Genomic DNA, 19462 nt, shown 5'->3' with positions numbered 1-19462 from the left:
TGTTTTGCCCATTAGAGTCTGAAAGGGAGTGCTGTAAAACCGAGATACTAGGAGGCTGAAAAAAGGCCCCACTTGGAGGACTTGAAGAGTCTGTGCTGCCCCAGCCCAATGAGTCATCTTCCTAAATACAGGAAATAGTCACCAGCAGTGGGATGAAATGCACTTGGGGGTTCCTGGAAACCAGGTAGGGTGTTTCACATCTGGTCTCCAGGAAGGACCACTCTGAACAAAGTGAGAAGACAAGGGAGGAGGGCAAAGGATTTCGCTTTCCACTCAGGGAAAAGAAAGATTGAGGGTGGGGAGTGTTGTAGTAAGAGAGATTTTAAAATCCTTTTATCTAGGGGCTCCTTCATCTTGGGAGGTATCTTCACTTTTGAGAACTTAAATAGGGCTGGGCAATGTCAGGTCAGAGGTGAGGATATTCATTGTTGGCATCTTGGGACACATACAATTCCTTTTAAATTATCCACCCCATCAGGATAAGAAAAAAAGGCAAAGATTCAGGTCAGGAATGTCGTCAGTGCTATAAAAAAAAAAAAAAAGTACATTTAGCTGCAGTGTCTCATGTTTTAAAGTCTCTCGGGAAGCTAAGAATAAGATGAAGTAAGAAATTCCTAACATATCGTATCCAAGCATTTAGGGATGATAAAAATCAACATCTATTACATCTCTATTTGAAAGTATCACAGATTCTAGACAAAATGGAGCTGAGTTAAAGCAAATCAACCTATTTTTAACATGATGTCGTAGTAAGGAGAGTCACATTTTACCTTGTCAACATTAGCTCGCGTTTTAGCAGATGTTTCCACATAGTTAACATTCCACTGGTCAGCTCTGTTTTTTGCTTCTTCTACAGAAACCTGTCTTTTATCTTCTAAATCTGATTTGTTACCAACCAGTAGAAATGGAACATTCTCATCTTCCTTTACTCTTAAAATCTGCTCCCTGGATACGAAAAAATGAGAAAAAAGTATTAATATTACTTCTGCGTGTTAAAATAAGAACTAGCCATCTGAAATCAGCATTTACTTGCAATTATATATGGTTCTATACCAGAACAACAAGCTCATTTATTACATGGTAGAAAATAATCAGTATGTTTTCCTTTTTCTACCACCAGTCATTTGAGTTACACATGAATATCAGCGCCTCCTTTTGGCCTTCCTGGTCATCTCTGTCATTAGAGCAGAATCCCTTGCCTACCCCACTGTACACGCGACATACTTGCTACAGCTCCAGTATCACACTTGTCACATTCTTATACCAAGCTTGATTTATCTGTGTTTCTCCTGATAAGGCAAAAACTCTTGAGAGCCGGACCTGTTTCTTGCCCATCTCAGTGTCCCTAGTACCTACATATGGCACAGTATAACACACAGTAAGTACATGTTTAGTAAGCATTTGCTTTGATTCAAAACCTCTTACCTTTTTGGTTCTTACTTATATCAAAAATAAAGAAGCTGGACCAGATTGGAAAGGTACTTTCTTATTTTAAAATTTTCGAATGGCCTCTAAAACTGTATTTATTGGGAGCATAACATAGCATTATTGTTCTATGACATGTAGGAAAGTAGCTAATAAAACCAACCTATGAATGAAGGAAAAATACACCAAAGGAGAGTATAATCATGGAGGCAGAGATGCAAAATGAGAGTCACATGTGACTTCCCCCAAATGCTTTTTTTTAAAAAAAAAAACCTAAAAATTTTTAAATGATTTTGGTTTTACAGAAAAATTGTGAGAATAGTACAGAGTTCCCATTTACCCCATACCCAGTTTTCCTTATTGTTAAATCTCGTATTAATGTGATGCATATATCACAATTAATGAACCAATATTGACACAGTATTAGTAACTAAAGTCTGAACTTTATTCAGATGTTCTTAGTTTTTGCCTAACATTCCCTTTCTGTTCCAGAATCCTGTCTAAGATACCACATGACACCTAGTTTGGTCATGCCTCTTTAGACTGCTGTTGGCCGTGAGTGATGGATGGTTCTGACTTTTGTTGTTTTTGATGACCTTGATAATTGTGAGGAATGCTGGCCAGGTAGTTTGTAGAATGTCTTTCAATTGGGATTTGTCTGATGTTTGTCTCATGATTAAACCGGGATTATGGGTTTTGGGGAGGGAGATTACAGAGGTAAATTGCTATTCTTATTGCATCACATCAAGGGTCCTAGTAATTGGTTTTAAAGCCCCACACATGCCAGAAATTACTGGAAGTCAGCTCTTAAGCATAGATTTTGCATTTGGAGAAAAGTTATCCACTATGAAAGTGTTATCAATTTTAAAAGTACCATGGCTCTATTTTTCCCGAGTCATGTGACTCAGAGTACTTCTTTGCATTAGTTTCCTCACCTATAAAATGGGGCTAACAGTACTTCCCTTATATAGTTGCTATGAGGATTAAATTTAGAGTGCTTATAAATGTGCATGGCACATGGTAAATATTCAACAAAAGTTAGCTGTTATTATTAATAATCTACTGGAAGAAGATATTTTCTTGTAAAATAGACAAAAGAAAATCTGCAAGACAGGTTTACTATCTTGCTATCCTACAGGTGCCTTTTGTTTGAAAACAACTAAGAACTGTTGAAACCACAGGAAAATATGTACAGTCAGCCCTTCAAATCTGCAGATTCAACTAATTGTGGATAAAAAAAATTTTTAAACCAATAAAAAATATTTAAATATAGTATAATAATTATTTACATTATATTAGGTATTATAAGTAATCTAGAGATGACTTAAAGTATACAGGAGGATGTGTGTAGGTTACATGCAAATATGATCTTATTTTATAGAAGGGACTTGAACATCCATGGATACTAGTGTCTATGAGAGATCCTGTAACCAGTCCCCCACAGATACTGATGGATGATTATACTTTAGAATAAGAGAAAATGAGGAAATTAAAGGAGTTGTTAAAATGGAAGATCAGCAAAGTGCACTTGATTTTGCAGGCATTTTATTGTGATGCTTGAGAGACTGGGAAAAACCTCCCTCCTAGCTTATTTTCAGATTCATTCATTTTGTTCTTCATAGGTAATGTTTCCTGAATACCATCACCCCACTAATATTTTACTGAGTGTTTACAATGTGTCAAGGACTATTTTCAGAACTTTACATACATTATCTCATTTAAGCTTTACTTCAAACCTATGAAGTTAGGACATTATTTATATCCTACAGATAAGAAAACTAAGGCACAGAGAAATTATGTTAACTTGCTCACACTTAAGTAGAACCAGGATTTGAACCTGAGAACTCTAACTCAGAGCACACACTACTTGTACAGTATATACCACCATGGAAGCTCCCCATAATATGATACCTATTGAAAAGGAACAAAATTAAGGGAATTATTAAGGGAATAATATCTGTTCAAGAAGGTTTAGTTCCAAGTGGCTCTTCATCACGAGCAACCCCTACCTCTGACTAGGAACACCAAGGTGTCAGGTATTTATTGTGAGCTTCTCCGTGTTATATGGTATTTCCCCTGTATTGTAAAGTTACAGACTGGTAGAGGGAAAACTTCCTTTATTATATGTAGTAACCAGATCAAACCTGTGGGACAACATGAGATAAGAGAAAGGTGGAAGCAAAGTGTTGAACATATAAAGACAATTCTACCTTACAGAAAAAATGTTTTCAATTGAGGGTTAGAATCGATACTAACAAAATAACGAATGATACTATAATACAGTGTCATACACAAATCATATGACTTGAAAACAATGCCCTATTTAAAAAATAAACAGTAGGGAAGAGCTATATTTTAAATAGGAAATATAACATATTCCATTTTAAAAACATGAAATATGGTGGCCATGTGGTTTTATAAATGAATCATCAGTTTAACAAGAGCCAGTATGACCTCACCACTAAATGCAAGAAGACGGAGGCAGACCTCTTAGGTATTAAATCTGTTATTCCTGATGCAAGACTTGGGGCAAGTTACTGAACCTCTTTGTGTTTCAGTTTATTAATTTATAAATTTGGACAATACTTTTTCAAAAGAATCAAATTTTAAGCATTATTTTATAGATTGCCAAGAAAAATTGCTGGCAATTTTAACTGTATGATGCCATACTATAAGACACAGCCCCGATTTCAAAGTATATTAAAATGTACCCTTTAGAATCTATGAAATGCAGTAGTATCTATTGCATAGGGTTGTTTCATAAATGAATGTATGTTTGCTAATGCCTAGAACAGAGTCTGGCACGTGGCAAGTGCTGCATGAGGTAGTGCTCTTACTGTTAGTACTTCATTCACCTGATCACTAATGGTACAGCAAACATTCTAACAGATACAACACTTGCAGAAAGTTCTTTGGACCTGAATTCTCAGTTCTTCTAACATGAATAGACTGTGGACCAACAGAAAGCCATCTCCATCCTTCACTGATTTACACTTACCTTAAACATCCTTTTAGAAAATGAAAATGTTCAACAAGCACTATATCTGGGTGATATATGTTAAGCTACACAGCACTACATAATGTTACATTTCCTACCCCTCACACGATTTCTTGCAAAAAGCATGGCCGCTCTCACCATTATTAGTATTACATTTATGATGTACTTGTGAAGATAATTTTGGCCAATCACAATCTTTTTCCAGGGCTTGTAATAACAAATATGCTGAGGCTTTCTTAACCAGTTTCCATTGCAATTGGCAGTCTGAATTAAGTGGTTAATGACAACTGACGTGCCACTCAGTTGCACCAATTACCTGAAGATGACAGTGACTCAGGGGTTTGTGACTCTAGCACCTCTGGTCATATCTGTATATACTGTCATTCATTTATTTCTTAATAAATAATCTACTAAGCTACTGTGAGTCAGATACTACAGGGAGATCAATACTGAAACTACAGTGTGAGTGATGCTATCAGAAACATGGCCATGGACAACCTGGACCTTCTGGATTCAAAGGTGAGGAGACAATATTCTTTAGTGTTAATACATTGGTTTTATTAGCTACTCTCAGAGAAAGATATCAGAGAAAGATAATGCTATGTTTACAACCTTCCTACACATTTTGCTTAATGTTATGCTTCCATTAAATACAGTTTTAGAGGCCATCAGGAAATTTTGGAATAGGAAAGTACCTTCCAATCTGGTCCAACTTCTTTATTTTTGACATAAGTAAGAAGCAAAAAGGTACGAGGTTTTGATTCAAAGCAAATGTTTACTAAACATGTACTTACTGTGTGTTATACTGTGCCATATGTGGGTACTAGGGATACTGAGAAGGGCAAGAAACAGGACCTGCTCTCAAGAGTTTTTGCTTTATCAGGAGAAACACAGATAAAGCAAGCTTAGATAAGAGTGTGGTAAGTGTGATACTGGAGTTGTAGCAAGTATATCATGTGTGCAGCGGGGGACAAGGAATTCTGCTCTGATGACAGAGATGACCAGGAAGGCCAAAAGGAGGAGCTGATATTCATGCTATCCTTGCAGTTTAGACAATGTGGAATGCATACTGTAAACATTCAGACTTTCTTAAAAATGCCTTTTCTAGTGCTGGTGAGTCACTAAGGCCATTCTTATTTATGGGAAGGGCAACACACTGGTGATACACCAGAAGAGTAGTGTGTCATCTTTATTTTCTGTAACAGTAATAAATAGTCCAAGATTCTCTCTTGGCATGAAAATATCTATTCCACTGAGATATCACTTTGGCTTTAGTGAATATGGTGATAACATTTATTCCATTACCTAGAACAGGACCTGCTACACTATAAGCACTCAAATATCTGTTTATAAATAAGCACTAGCATTTATACAGCTTTCAACGTATCTCTCGGGGTTATAAGTTAACAGGTCTGCCACTCTCTGCCCTTTATCATATATGGATTTCCTTCCTTATAGAAACCAACAGACTTAATTTTACAAATAAATCTATATTGTAAAGTTTCTCAATGACATGCTTTTTGTAAAGAATGTTCTCTTAGAATACTTTAAGTTCTTGAAGCTTTCAAGTGTATACGAAAAGGAATGCTCTGTGTTAAGTCTTGACATAGTTTTTTGCTCGACTACCTGCAATATACTCTTTGCTTATCTGTGAATATCTCTGTTTTCTTCAGACTCATCTAGGCATACTTCATGAAGACTTCCCAACTTCTTTTGCCTCCTGGATCCTCTTTAATGAGGAATGCCCATGTTTCCTACTCTGTCACTAACTTGCTCTTGATTACATGCCTTATATATTCAACTAGGATGTGTGACTTTCAAAAACAGAGGAGACATTTCTTTTGTGTCCCCCATAACCAAAGCGGACACTCAACATTGAAATAAAAATATGTATTTTATAATTAAAGAACACCTTTGATTTATGCATGTAGTATCTGCAAGACTACTTAAGAGCTTTATGCTAAATTTCTCTTAGATATAAAGAAGACACCTTTCTTCCCTTCACCAAACAACCTCCCCCAAAACCTGGATGTCAGGTGTTTTTTGTTTTTTTTTGAGTTGGAGTCTCACTCTGTCGCCCAGACTGGAGTGCAGTGGCACGCTCCTGGTCACCGCAACCTTGACCTGCTGGGCTCTGGCGATCCTTCCGCCTCAGCCTTCCAAGTAGCTGGAACTATAGGCGTGCGCTACCACGCCCGGCTAATTTTTTTGATTTATTCTAGAGATGAGGTCTCACCAAGTTGCCCAGGCGGGTCTCGAACCCATGGGCTCAGGCAATTCACTCAGCCTCCCAAAGCGTGGGATTACAGGCTGAGCCACCGAGCCCAGCCCGGATGTCAGGTTTTGATTTATCAAACAAAAAATGCTATAAAATAACACTGCAAAATACAACCTAGCAGTGATATTATTTCTTCAAAAAATTCAGTCTGTGCTATCAGGGTATCTGTATTCTGAGGAAGATGACAGTGTGACTGCTGAGTACTATATAGGTGCTGAGAAAATAGTGACCAACACAGAAAGATTTAAAATCTGGGAGACCTCCATTACATGCTCCAAGGATGAACTACTATGGCAGTAGTAGCTTATGCTAAAAAGAAATACTTTGGTGCTTGAAGCTGTCAAACTCAAGCTCTGTCACTGGAATAGCTGTAAGATTATAGAAACTATTCTGAATATCTATAAATACATATGCAAGGAATAAAGTCATATACTCGTATCAGAAAGGGAATAAACACCATTAGAGACAGAGGAAAAGACAAGCAGGAACCTCTTGTTTCTGGGGAACAAATTTATACAGTATGTCACAAGCAACAGCATACCTGAAGTCAGCTGTGGCTGCAAAAGATTCCATTTCTGTAATAGAGAAGACACAGAGGAACCCCTCACCACTTCGGAAGTAGTTGTCTCTAATGGCAGCATAGTCCTCCTGCCCAGCTGTATCCAAGATATCGATCTGTACTTCCTCCCCATCTAGCACGACCTTCTTCCGATAGCTGTCTGCTTTGGTAGGCTCATAGTCCTCCACAAACTAGAAAAGATAAAAATACATCCATGTTTTAATTATTATTCTTATTTTTCTAAACTTACTTTGACATAATTATAGATTCATATGAAGCTGACAAAATAAAAAAGAAAGGTTCTGTGTACCCTCTACCCAGTTTCCTCCAATGGCAAAAAACTACATTAATTTTGACAACTTGTTAGTTTCTTCATTTGTAAAAAGAGTGGCTGAATTATAACCTCAAGGCTGTTCACAGCTTGAAAACTGTTTTTCTTCCTTAAAACACTATACCTGCAAAAACGATTACACAAGTATTTTATCAAACTTACAAGAACCTCTTTTTTCTACATGACTCTAAATTTTCATGCTAGAATTGTGACAACAACTTAGAAGTCAATATTTAAGTAAGCAATGAAAGTACTACCAAATCTCTTTTTTTGCCAAAATGAACCAAGTCAATAAAGTAATTTATACTAACTACTCCATAGAAAGTCAAATCTTGAACTTTGAGATTTCTCCCCAAACTTTTGAATTTTTAAATAGTACAATTAAAACATTTTATCTTCCCACTTCTATCATCAACCTCATAAATGCCACTTTGATTTACCTAGTAAATCTTTTTCTATCATTGTGAGCATGTGTTTATGTATACACACATTTTGTGGTTTAAAAAATTACTCCTATATTTTTGTCATCTGATATTTTCTTATTTATTTACTTAATGACTATATTCTGATACTAGAATTTAACCCCTGAGAGTAGAGACCTTGAATATGCAATTCATCGTTGTATCTCTAAAATCTAAAATAGTGTCTGGTACACAGTAAACAACAAATAATTATTTTATTTTATTTTATTTTTGAGTTGGAGTCTCACTCTGTCACCCAGACTGGAGTGCAGTGGCCGCTTCTGGCCACTGCAGCCTCGACCTGCTGGGCTCCGGCGATCCTTCTACCTCAGCCTTCCAAGTAGCTGGAACTACAGGCGCGCACTACCACGCCCAGCTAATTTTTGATTTATTGTAGAGATGAGGTCTCACCAAGTTGCCCAGGCGGGTCTCGAACCCGTGGACTCAGGCAATCCACTCACCTCAGCCTCCCAAAGTGCTGGGATTACAGGCTAAGTCACCGAGCCCGGCTTAAATAATTATTTTAAAAATGGACAAAGTGTTTTTGTCACTATAAAAGTTATACAACATCCAAACATATTTACATGCTATCAATGTGCTTAACCATTCATCAAAAGTTAGGCAAGTGGTTATTTTTACTTTTGGCTTCCTTATTGTCAACAGGGGGACTGATTTAAGGATTCATTTGAGAGATTAGCTAGTAAATGAATAGTATTGGAAAATGGAATTGAAAAATAATTAGTAATTTCATTTAAAGTACCACTTCAAGCCCCTCCCTCCCTAAACTTTTTCATTACAGTCACTAACAGGCAAGACAACTGAAGGATTTAAGGGTTTTATGTGTGTGTAAAATAAATGCTGATACACAGGTGATAGAAAAAGATGGGGTGGTAAAAATCAGTGGGAATTTTTTTGGTCAAAAGACCAGATTTGATACATGACTCATCAGAGATCACTTTTCGTGGGTAAATTAGATAACTTGTCTGCTACTCCATTTTCTCACCTGTAAAATGGGGATACATGCAGGATTACTATAAGTATTAAGAAAGAGTACTCTGTAACCATAAAACTTGGCTTCTGTTGAGAGGAGGAATTGAGGATAAATGCTTAAGTTGGATTACCAACTCTTAATTCATTAAGATTTGGTAACAGTCCTCTAGGGAAAGACTATATATTGCCATATATAGGCTAAGACTCTAACTCAGGGATGAAAAAGTCTGATATAAATACATGTACACAATCTGTAACCTGTCTAGTAATTATATATTTAAGTGACACAGCCTTTACCTGGCAATGGTGTGTAGTGCCATGTCAAAGACATAATAAACAACTGACTTTTTCATCCATTATTAAAAGACACTTTATATATGTTTACCTCAAGTCTCAATAAGGTACTGTATCTACCAGTTCTATTAATTAAAGGTGGGAATCTCCATTAAAAACTAAAAAAAGCTAAAGTCTGATTACTCAAAAAACAGGTCCTGTTTTCAGTTTTGTTTTGTTTTTAAAGCATGAGGTCTTGAAGTACCCTGCATTTTTGACTTGTAAAAGCAAGTTATGTTCTGGTGTTGGCTCTGAACTTAAAATGAAAAAAACATTATTAGTAGCTTTCAGGAATTCAAAGAATCAGGAATGCAAAATAGCACCAAAACTAAGCCAGAGAAAGCCCCCAAACTAAGCTACTCTCTGAAAGCCCAAACTCTGATATCCATTATGAAATTAGCACTTACCTCATCATACATGAACTGCAGAGTCAGAGCAGACTTGCCCACACCACCACTGCCCACCATGATGACTTTGTGTAAGGCCAAAGAGTTCTGACCCTTGGGCTTATTTGCTGCCATCTTGTGTCACAGGGTTTTTAACCAAAGGAATAAGAAGAATCTAAGAAGAATGAAAGAGTAATTAATGCTTAGTATATTCTTCAGAATTCCAGTGTAGGACAGATATGTCTTTAGAGTTCAAGAAATCAGTTTCATTCTGTGATGATTTTAAACAGATGGCAAATGAATTATGCTCATTTAAGGGAAGACGCATTTATCAGATTATAGCATGGCAATAAAACAAGTCCATGACTCAAAGGCATTTCTCTTATATTAGCTGGTTTTCAGAAATGAGCTATGACCAAAAATGAAAATTTCCCAGTGCAACTACGTGCTAGCTATGATGAACTACATGCTGACAGCTACACTGAAATATATCCACACAAATTATGAAAATAGGCTAAAGGATTCCTTTGTTTTCATATTAATCTATTTTGGCAATAATTAAAGAGATGTTCATTCTAATTTCAGAAAAAAACAAGTGACCAAAAAAAAAAAAAAAAAAAAAAGAGACTGCTAATGTGTTTACATTATGCCTTACATTAAATATCTCACTGAAAGGCTCACTTACTGCTATTTTGTAAAACAAGAAATCTCACCCCAAAAACTTGGTAGAATTATAAAAGGAATCCAAGACAATATGACCCAGGTACCACATTACCAGAAAATCTGTTTCTTGGGATGGATGGATCCTAAATATCTGGATCTAGCATGCCTTAATTTTCCTCAAAATATGTATGTAATACATTTTTTTGCACTCATTGTGGAGGAGGCCAGGCTCCTACAGAAGCTGTAGTGGTGATGCACACTGATGACACCCAGTTACCTCTGGCCATGGCACTAGGTCTTAGAAAAAAATGCTGTGAGGTCACAACACACACTCTGAATGTGTGTGGAGACTCAAGCAAAGACACTTTTTGTTATTAGGGGACTGAGAGGATTGCACTCTTCCTCCTCAACATCTCTTTGACTTGTTTTAAACACAGATACAGCTTTCCTGTGTTAGAGCTCACAGAACTGCACTCTACCCTGCTTACTTCCCTATCTTGTGCCGATATCTCCCACTCGGCTGCATCATATCAGTACTGGTCTTCTGTTCTTCAAATGCTGGTCTCTGCCTCTTAGCCTTTTTGCCATGCAGTTTTCTCTGTTTAGCATATTCTTTCTTTTTTTGTAGAAACAAAGTTTTGCTATGTTGCCTAAGCTGGTCTCGAATTTGAGATTGCTTGAGTGTAGTTGCTTAATATGGGTCTTCTTCTCCTGTACACCAGAAGCAACTCGAGTGCAGGGGTCATGTCTATTTGGTTTACTTTCCACTTAATGTAACTTACATGGCTGGCAAAACTAGCCATTTAGTATACATGTGTTGAATGAATGAATAAACAAATGTTTGCAGTCTGACATAATCTTGGGGGAATGCTTTAGACTATACTGGTATAAAGTAGCTATTGCTACCAAAGACTAAATCACAAGCAGGGTCCAGGACAATCTGCCATGGGTCTGTGCCTCACATACTGGCTTCATAGGGCATTCAAAAGCTGGTACTGCTTCAGGCCCCACCCAGAAAGCATGCCCGTATGCCTATTTGACCAATACAGAAAGATGGGGGGAAAAAAATCCTCCTTCATCCTACTCTCTATCTAACAACACAAACAAGTTAACATGCTTCCTTTGAGGCTGCTTTCAATCTATATTCAGCATAACTGAGATTATGTATACATATATGCAATTTTTGATCATGTTCTTATATGTCAAACATTTTGCAGAAACAGTTTGAACTGTGAAGGGTCTGGCAAAAAACTGACACTTATAGGTCAAGAGTTCGATTTAACTAAACAAACAAGACTGAGCTCCTCTTTCACCTGGGTATGGAGAACATGGCTATTAGATCCTGAGTGTGCATCACTGCTCAGAAACAGTGAAAATTATAGTATACTTCAGGTGATATGCTAAAAGTCCAAAAGATACCAAGTCTAAGCCAAGTTATGAAGCACGTTGTTTGGCGCTCCTAAATAAATCAGGAGATGACTTCCTTTTCACTATTATAACCCTTACTTGCTGGCAGCTATAATCATTTCATGGCTAAATAACTACTGTTTTATAGTTAAAATATTAAGTGTCACATGAGCTCAGGGTGTTACCATATCAATTAATAATCTAAGAGTTGTGTATTTTTTAAAGCAAAACATTTTAGCAGTTACTCCAACTGGGTTAAAACACTTTTCTTTCCAGCACAATTTAAAATATAGTCTGTGACTCAGAAACAGAAGAGGCAGAGATTCTCAAAGACATTTTTTCAAAGTGCAAACATTCCCTAATAACTATGACCTTTACATTTCAGACTATTAAGAGGTCATCTAGGAAAAGAAGCTCTCATCAGGAAAATAATACTCAAGTCCCATTTAAAAAACTTGGCACTCCAGTTTCGTTCCCAAACCCTGGTCCAGATGTTGTTTCAAATGGTACACAAGTCACAGCCCTGCCTACCTGGAACTTAAGACAAACACATATTGGAATGGGACCCAAAAAACCCACAAAATTATTTTTTGGCGGATGGGTCCCTTGTAATACAGTTAAGTGTAAGTGTTCTAGGAACCCATTGGCATCAGTGTACAGCTAGCATTGTTGTAAGAGCCTGCGTTCGGCTTCAGTGAATTTTTTTGGAGATTCTTTCAACATGTTTGCCCATTTCACAATAGTGATTTACCAGCACACCTGCCTACATTGCACTGAACGTTCAGTAGTTTTTGACCAATAACAGCATGACCCCTGTGCCCTACCCTCCCTATTCACTGGATCTCACCCAAAATGACTTTTGTTTTCCTGGATTAAAAAAGTCCTCAGAGGGAAACAGTTTGCTGATGTGGAAGAAGTGAAACAAAAAAGGCATCTAAACTGGTGAGTTCAAAACTGTTTTGAGCAATGGAAAAGCATCTTTATAGGTGTACAGCATCAAACGGAGAATATTTGAAGGTGACTGAAGTTTAGACATTTAAGAATAAATACACAATTTTTAAATAAATAAATTCTGGGGGTTTTTCTGGCCCCCCCAACACATAAATAAGAAAATCCCACTAGTGCTAAGTGCAATGAAGATAATAAGAGGGCAATGTACCAAAGAATAGAGGGTTGGGCTACTTTAACCAGATGGTCAAGGATGACTCCTCTGAAGAGGTGGCCTGAAACCTGAGTGTTATGAAGGAACCGCACAGCTTTGAGGGGAGAGCATTCCAGATACAGGAAATACTAAATGCAAAGACCCTAAGATGGGAGACGGTTGGCATGTTCTAGGGATCAGAAGAAGGTCAGAGTAGATGAAACCTAGTGTCTTAGTCCTCTTTCTGTTGCTATAACAGAATATCTGAGACTGGGTAATTTATTTAAAAAAAATTGGCTGGGCGTGTCAGCTCATAATCCCACCACTTTGGGACACTGAGGTGGGAGGGCTGTTTGAGCCCAGGAGTTCAAGACCAGCCTGAGCAATATAGTGAGACCATATCTCTACAAAAATATGAAAATTAGCCAGGCACAGTGGCATGCACCTGTAGTTCCAGCTACTTGGGAGGCTGAGATGGGAGAATCACTTGAGTCCAGGAGGTTGAGGCTGTGATGAGTTGTGATCGTGGCACTGCACTCCAGCCTGGGCAACAAAGTGAGACCCTGTCTCTAAAAAGAAGGAGAGAGGGAGGGAGGGAAGAAGGAAGGAGAGAAAGGAAGGGAAGAAGTGGGTAGAAGAAATTTATTTCTTACAGTTCTGGAGACTGATAAGTCCAAGAGTATGGTGCTGGCACCTACGTGCCTTCTGGAGGCAATCCCAGTAGTCCATGCAAGACAGGACAGAGGTTTGGGCAACAGCAGCAGAAATTGTATTCATACTTATAGCATAACTACTAATACCCTCTATACTGGGGAAATTTACTTACCACTTACTAAGTGTGAGGCATTGTTCTGAGCACTCCGTATATAGTTGAGTACTACATTTTATATATTTACAATCCTCTGAGGTATGTACTATTTTAACTTCATTTAACAGATGAGGAATCTGGGTCACAGATGTCGACTTGCTCAAGGCTGAGCCAGAATTTAAATGGAGGCAGCTGGCTCTCCTACCCACTATGCTACTTGGGATATATTTTGGAGAAACAGTTGACAGAACTTGCTGATTGACTGAATGGGAGAAAACAAGAGTAACTTTTAAGGTTTTGGTTCAAATATCTGAATGTGTGCTGGTACTACCACTTACAATGGAGAAAGACTAGAAAGGAACGGGCCTAGGAAAGAAATTTCAGGCTCTGCTAGGAGGATCCAACTGAGTTGTTGAATAGGAAATTCGATATTCTAGCCTGGAGTTCAGGGGTGAGGGCTGAGATAGAGACTAAAATTAGAATGTCAGTTTACAGATGGTATTTAAAGTCACAAAATGGAATGAGCTCTCTTGGCGAGAAAATGGAGCTGGATAGCAGAGGAAAGATCTGAGACAACTCCATGGGCTGGTTTAGTAGGAGGAAATCCAGTGACTGTACAGTCATCGAAGCTGGCTAACTCAAATCCTGCTGAAAGACTGTGATGACATTTGATAGGAGACCAAAAAAAAAAGAACTCATTACTAGACTTGGAGGTTGCTGGAGACCATAGTAAGAGGCATTTAACCAACAGAGGCAAGAATGGGGTGGGCTGAGGAGAAACAGGAGTACATAAATAAATATTTACTCTAAAGATGAAAGGAGAAATGGAATCATAACTGGGAGGTGTTGTTAGGAACAAGATTTTTTGTCTGGTTGCTATTTAAATATTCTTAAGAGATGTTTGGGCCAGGCGTGGTGGCTCATGCCTGTATTCTCAGCACTTTGGGAGGCAGAGGCAAAGAGGATTGCCTGAGCCCAGGGGTTCGAGACCAGCCTGGGCAACTTGGCAAGACCTTGTCTCTGCAAAATATCAAGAAAAATTAGCTGGTGGCATGTGCCTGTGGTTTCACATACTTGGAAGGCTGAGGTATAAGGATCACCTGAGATCAGCAGGTCGAGGCTGCGGTGGCCATGAATGTGCCACTGCATTCCAGCCAACATTTTTGTTAGACTAAGCCTAAAACAAATTATATATCCCTTATTTGAGATGCTTGGGACTAGAACTGTTTTGGATTTCAGATTTTCTCAGATTTTCAAATACTTGCATTATGCTTACCAGTTCAACATCCCTAATCTGAAAATTGGAAATGCTTCAATGAGCGTTTCCTTTGAGTATCATGTCCTCACTCAGTTTCAGATTTTGGAACATTTCAGATTTTGGATTTTCAGATTAGAGACGCTTATCCTGTAATGAATTTATTTACTGCAAAAGTCTAGAGAAGATAATAATGAACTCTGGAAATATAGAAATCATTGGGGTTTTTGTTTTGGTAGATAGAGGATGTTTGATATCTTACTTGGTAGAGTATTCCTTAGTAAACGCTGGAAAACTGGATTGATCATTTGCTAGGAAATTTCTTAAAGTTTGAAATCGATTGTTTTCCTCTGCTTCAGCCAGAAACTAGACACCTATGCTATAACCATAAATTTCATTTTACTATTATTATTATTTTTTGGAGTCATGGACGCATTCTGTCGCCCAGACTGGAGTGCAGTGGCATGATCATAGCTCACCTCGGCCTTGACCTGGCTCAGGCAATCCTCCGGCCTCAGCCTCCCAAGTAGCTGGGACCTTAAGCATACGCCATCACAACTGGCTAATTTTTAAATTTTTTGTAGAGACGAGATCTCACTATGTTGTCAAGGCTGGTCTAGAACTCCTGGGCTCAAGCAATCCTCTGTCTCAGTCTCCCCAAGTGCTGGGATTATAGGTGTGAGCCACTGCACCTGGGCAAACTTCATTTTAATTATGAGCTACTTGAGTTATTTCCCTTCTTCTTCCTCCTTTTTCCCTTCCCTCCAAAAATACACTGAGTGCCTACCTTATTATGGAACGTACTCTTCTAGGTGCTGGGGATATGGAGTTGAATTCGACAGATCTAAGTCCCTGTTTAGTTAACAGGTACCACACTATATTCGTTTCCTGTTGGCACTATAACAAATTACCAAAAACTTAGGGGCTTAAAACAACACAGATTCATTATCTTACAGTTCTGGATGCCAGATGTCTGAAATGAGTCTTTAAAAGCTCAAATCAAGGTGTCTACCAGGTGCAGTGGCTCATGCCTGTAATCTCAGCACTTTGGGAGGTAGAGGCGAGAAGACTGCCTGAGCCTAGGGGTTTGACACCAGCCCGGGCAACTTGGCGTCGAGTCCTCATCTCTACAATAAATCAGAAAATTAGCCAGGCATGATGGTACACACCTGTATTTCCAGCTACTTGAAAGACTGAGGCAGAAAGATCACCTGAGCCCAGAAGGTCGAGGCTGCAGTAGCCCTGAGTGTGCCATTCCACTCTAACCTGGGCAACAGAGTGAGACTCTAACTCAAAAAAGGTGTTAGCAGAGCTGGTTCCTTTTGGAGGCACCAGGAGAAAAATCTGGTTTTTGCCTCTTTTGCTTCTAGAGACAACAGCATTTCTTGGCTCTCGGACACATCACCAGAACCTCTTCCGTGGCCATATTGCCTTCTCCTCTACTACAGAAAAATGACTCTACCTCACTCTCATAGGACACTTAGGGCTCACCCAGATAATCCAGAATAATCTTCCCAAGTCAAAATAATTTAATCACATCTGCAAGGTTCCTTTTTGCCACACCGGGCAACATTCACAGGTTTGGGGAATTAGGACATGAATATTTTGTGGGGCCATTATTCAGCCTATTACATACAGGAAACTGGGTCAAGGAGCTTTGGAGCACAAATCTCCAATCCAAACTCTAAACTCTCTATTTTAAACTTTAAGAAATTCCCTAACAAATGATCAATCCAATTTTCCAACATTTACTAAGAAATACTCTACAAAGTAAGGTATCAAACATCCCCTGTCCACCAAAACAAAAACTCCAATGATCTCTATATTTCCAGAGTTCATTATTATCTTCTCTAGACTTTTGAAATAAATAAATTCATTACAGGATATGCATCTCTAATCTGAAAATCCAAAATCTGAAACTGAGCGATGACATGATGCTCAAAGGAAACGCTCATTGAAGCATTTCCAATTTTCAGATTAGGGATGCTGAACTGGTAAGTATAAAGCAAGTATTTGAAAATCTGAGAAAATCTGAAATCCAAAACCTCATCCCAAGCATTTCAAATAAGGGCTATACAACTTGTTTTAGGCTTAGTCTAACAAAAATATTGGCTGATAAAAATTATGAGATTCTTTGCTAATAAAAAGACTAAAGGAGGCATTTCCATCTTCTCCAATTTAGACAGTACATTAAAGACTTATGATCACTAAAGTTCAGTTCTTATTAAATCATTACAAATCACTACAAGTCACAAGCAGGACAAATTAGTGAATCTCTCTCAAAACAGAAAGTATTTCATATGAACAATTCACATAACACTCTCTATCTGCATTAAGAATATCTGCCCAGTTGGGCGCGGTGGCGCACATCTAGAATCCCAGCACTTTGGGAGGCTAAGGTAAAAGGATTGCTGGAGCCCACGGGTTCTAGACCAGCCCGGGCAACTTGGCGAGACCTCATCTCTACAATAAATCAAAAAATTAGCTGGGCGTGGTGGCATGTGTCTGTAGTTCCAGCTACTTGGAAGGCTGAGGCAGAAGGACTGCCTGAGCCCAGCAGGTTGAAGCTGCGGTGGTTGTGAGCATGACCCTAGACTACAGCCAGGGCAACAGAATGAGACGCCAACTCAAAAAAAGAAAAGAAAAGAATATCTGCCCAACAAAAAAATATAAGAACTTTGTATAAAATGAATAATTTTAGAAGAGTCAGAATATACTCAACCAAAAAAAGGAGACACGTAATTCTATTTTGAAAGGGGTTTTGAAATATGCAGGTTTATTACCAGGTCCAGAGAATTATCATGGGTGCGGCTCTCCAACCATTTAATCATCTATACAGGTTGAGGCATCCCTAACCTGAAAATCTGAAATCCTAAATGCTCCAAAATTCAACTCTTTTTGACCTCTGACATGACACCAAAGTGGAAAATTCCATACTCATCCTCATCTGATGGATCGCAGTCAAAACATAGGTGCACAATATAGTTTATACAACATCCCCGAGGGGAAAATAAGACTCTCCCAGTCCCTTTTAGCTGCAGTGTATCTTTTCAGCACATGCCCAGATTCCTCCACACAAGAATGCCCACAAAGGATAATAAAATGATTCCATGTACACAAACTCTATTTCATGTGCATAATTATTTAAAATATTACATAAAATTATTTCAGGCTGCTATGTATATAAAGCATATATGAAACATAAATGAATTTTGTTTTAGATTTGGGTCCCCTCCCCAAGATATCTCGTTATGTATATATGCAAATATTGCAAAATCTGAAAAAAATCTGAACTCTGAAACACTTTTGGTCCCAAGCATTTTGGATAAGGGATATTCAAACTGTACTATTTAATGTTCCAGAGTATAGAGAAAATTTCCAAATTCTTTTTGGAGAGCTAGTCTAATACTGAAGCAAAGTCCTGACAAAAACAGAATAAAGGAAAAGTAGACTGATGGGCTTATCACATGAATACAGGGCAAAAATCCTAAATAAAAAATGACGAAAGAATCAAGCACATTAAAATAATAAACTGACCGGGCGCAGTGGCTCAGCCTGTAATCCCAGCACTTTGGTAGGCTGACAGGATTGCCTGAGCCTGGGGGTTCAAGACCAGCCTGGGCAACTTGGTGAGACCTCATCTCTACAATAAATCACAAAAAAACTTAGCTAGGCGTGGTGGTGTGCATCTGTAGTTCCAGTTACTTGGAAGGTTGAGGCAGAAGGATCACCTAAGCCCATCAGGTCGAGGCTGCAGTGGCTGTGAGTGTGCTGCGGTACTCCAGCCTGGGCAACAAGAGTCAAATAATAATGATAATAGTAATGATAATAATAATAATAATAATAATAAACCAAAGTGACCAGGTGGGATTCAGTCAGACATGCAAGAATGGCTTGATGTTTTAGGTAGTCTATAAAATTTCTCATAGATGAAAAATAATCATAATTACTCTACAAGTTCTGGAATAATATTTGATAAAATTCAAGGTCTACTGCTCATAAAAGAAAGTAGAAATAGACTGGTGCTCACTTAATACACACAGAAACTGACTATTTTAAAACTAAAACCATCCAGGTGTGGTGGCTCACACTTGTAATTACATCACTTTGAGAGGCTGAGGCAGGAGGACTGGTTGAGCTCAGGAGTTCGAGACCAGCCTGGGCAACATAGTGAGACCTTGCATAAAAACAAACAAACAAACCATTTGTGATGGTACATGTCTGTAAGTCCCACCTGCTCAGAAGGCTGAGGTAGGAGGACTGCCTGAGTTCAGGTGGTTGAGAGTGATGTGAGCTGTGATTGTGCCACTGCACTCCGACCTGAGTAGCAGAGTGAGAGCCTGACTCAAAATAATAAATATACCAACCACAAAACCATGAAAATATCATGTTTAATGACAAAATAAAAGCATTTCCAGTAACATCAG

General features: G+C 38.3%; 1 protein-coding gene across 1 annotated transcript in view; it reads right to left on the bottom strand.

The window, feature by feature from the left end:
• Positions 1-19462, bottom strand: part of RALA (RAS like proto-oncogene A) — a 45385-nt gene that overhangs the window by 9889 nt on the left and 16034 nt on the right. Inside the window, exons 2-4 of the mRNA XM_008054937.2 lie at positions 9783-9936; positions 7243-7451; positions 771-945 (exon numbers count right to left, since the gene is read on the bottom strand). Of these exons, the coding sequence (XP_008053128.1) occupies positions 771-945; positions 7243-7451; positions 9783-9896 (498 nt within the window). The 5' untranslated portion in view covers positions 9897-9936. The remainder of the gene's footprint in view (positions 1-770; positions 946-7242; positions 7452-9782; positions 9937-19462) is intronic.

Source organism: Carlito syrichta, unplaced genomic scaffold (genome assembly GCF_000164805.1).
Source record: "Carlito syrichta isolate Samal-C Ts95f unplaced genomic scaffold, Tarsius_syrichta-2.0.1 Scaffold301618, whole genome shotgun sequence".
In the NCBI taxonomy this organism is placed as follows: domain Eukaryota; kingdom Metazoa; phylum Chordata; class Mammalia; order Primates; family Tarsiidae; genus Carlito; species Carlito syrichta.
Note: the sequence above shows the minus strand (reverse complement) of the source record. Positions and strands in the feature narration are given on the sequence as shown.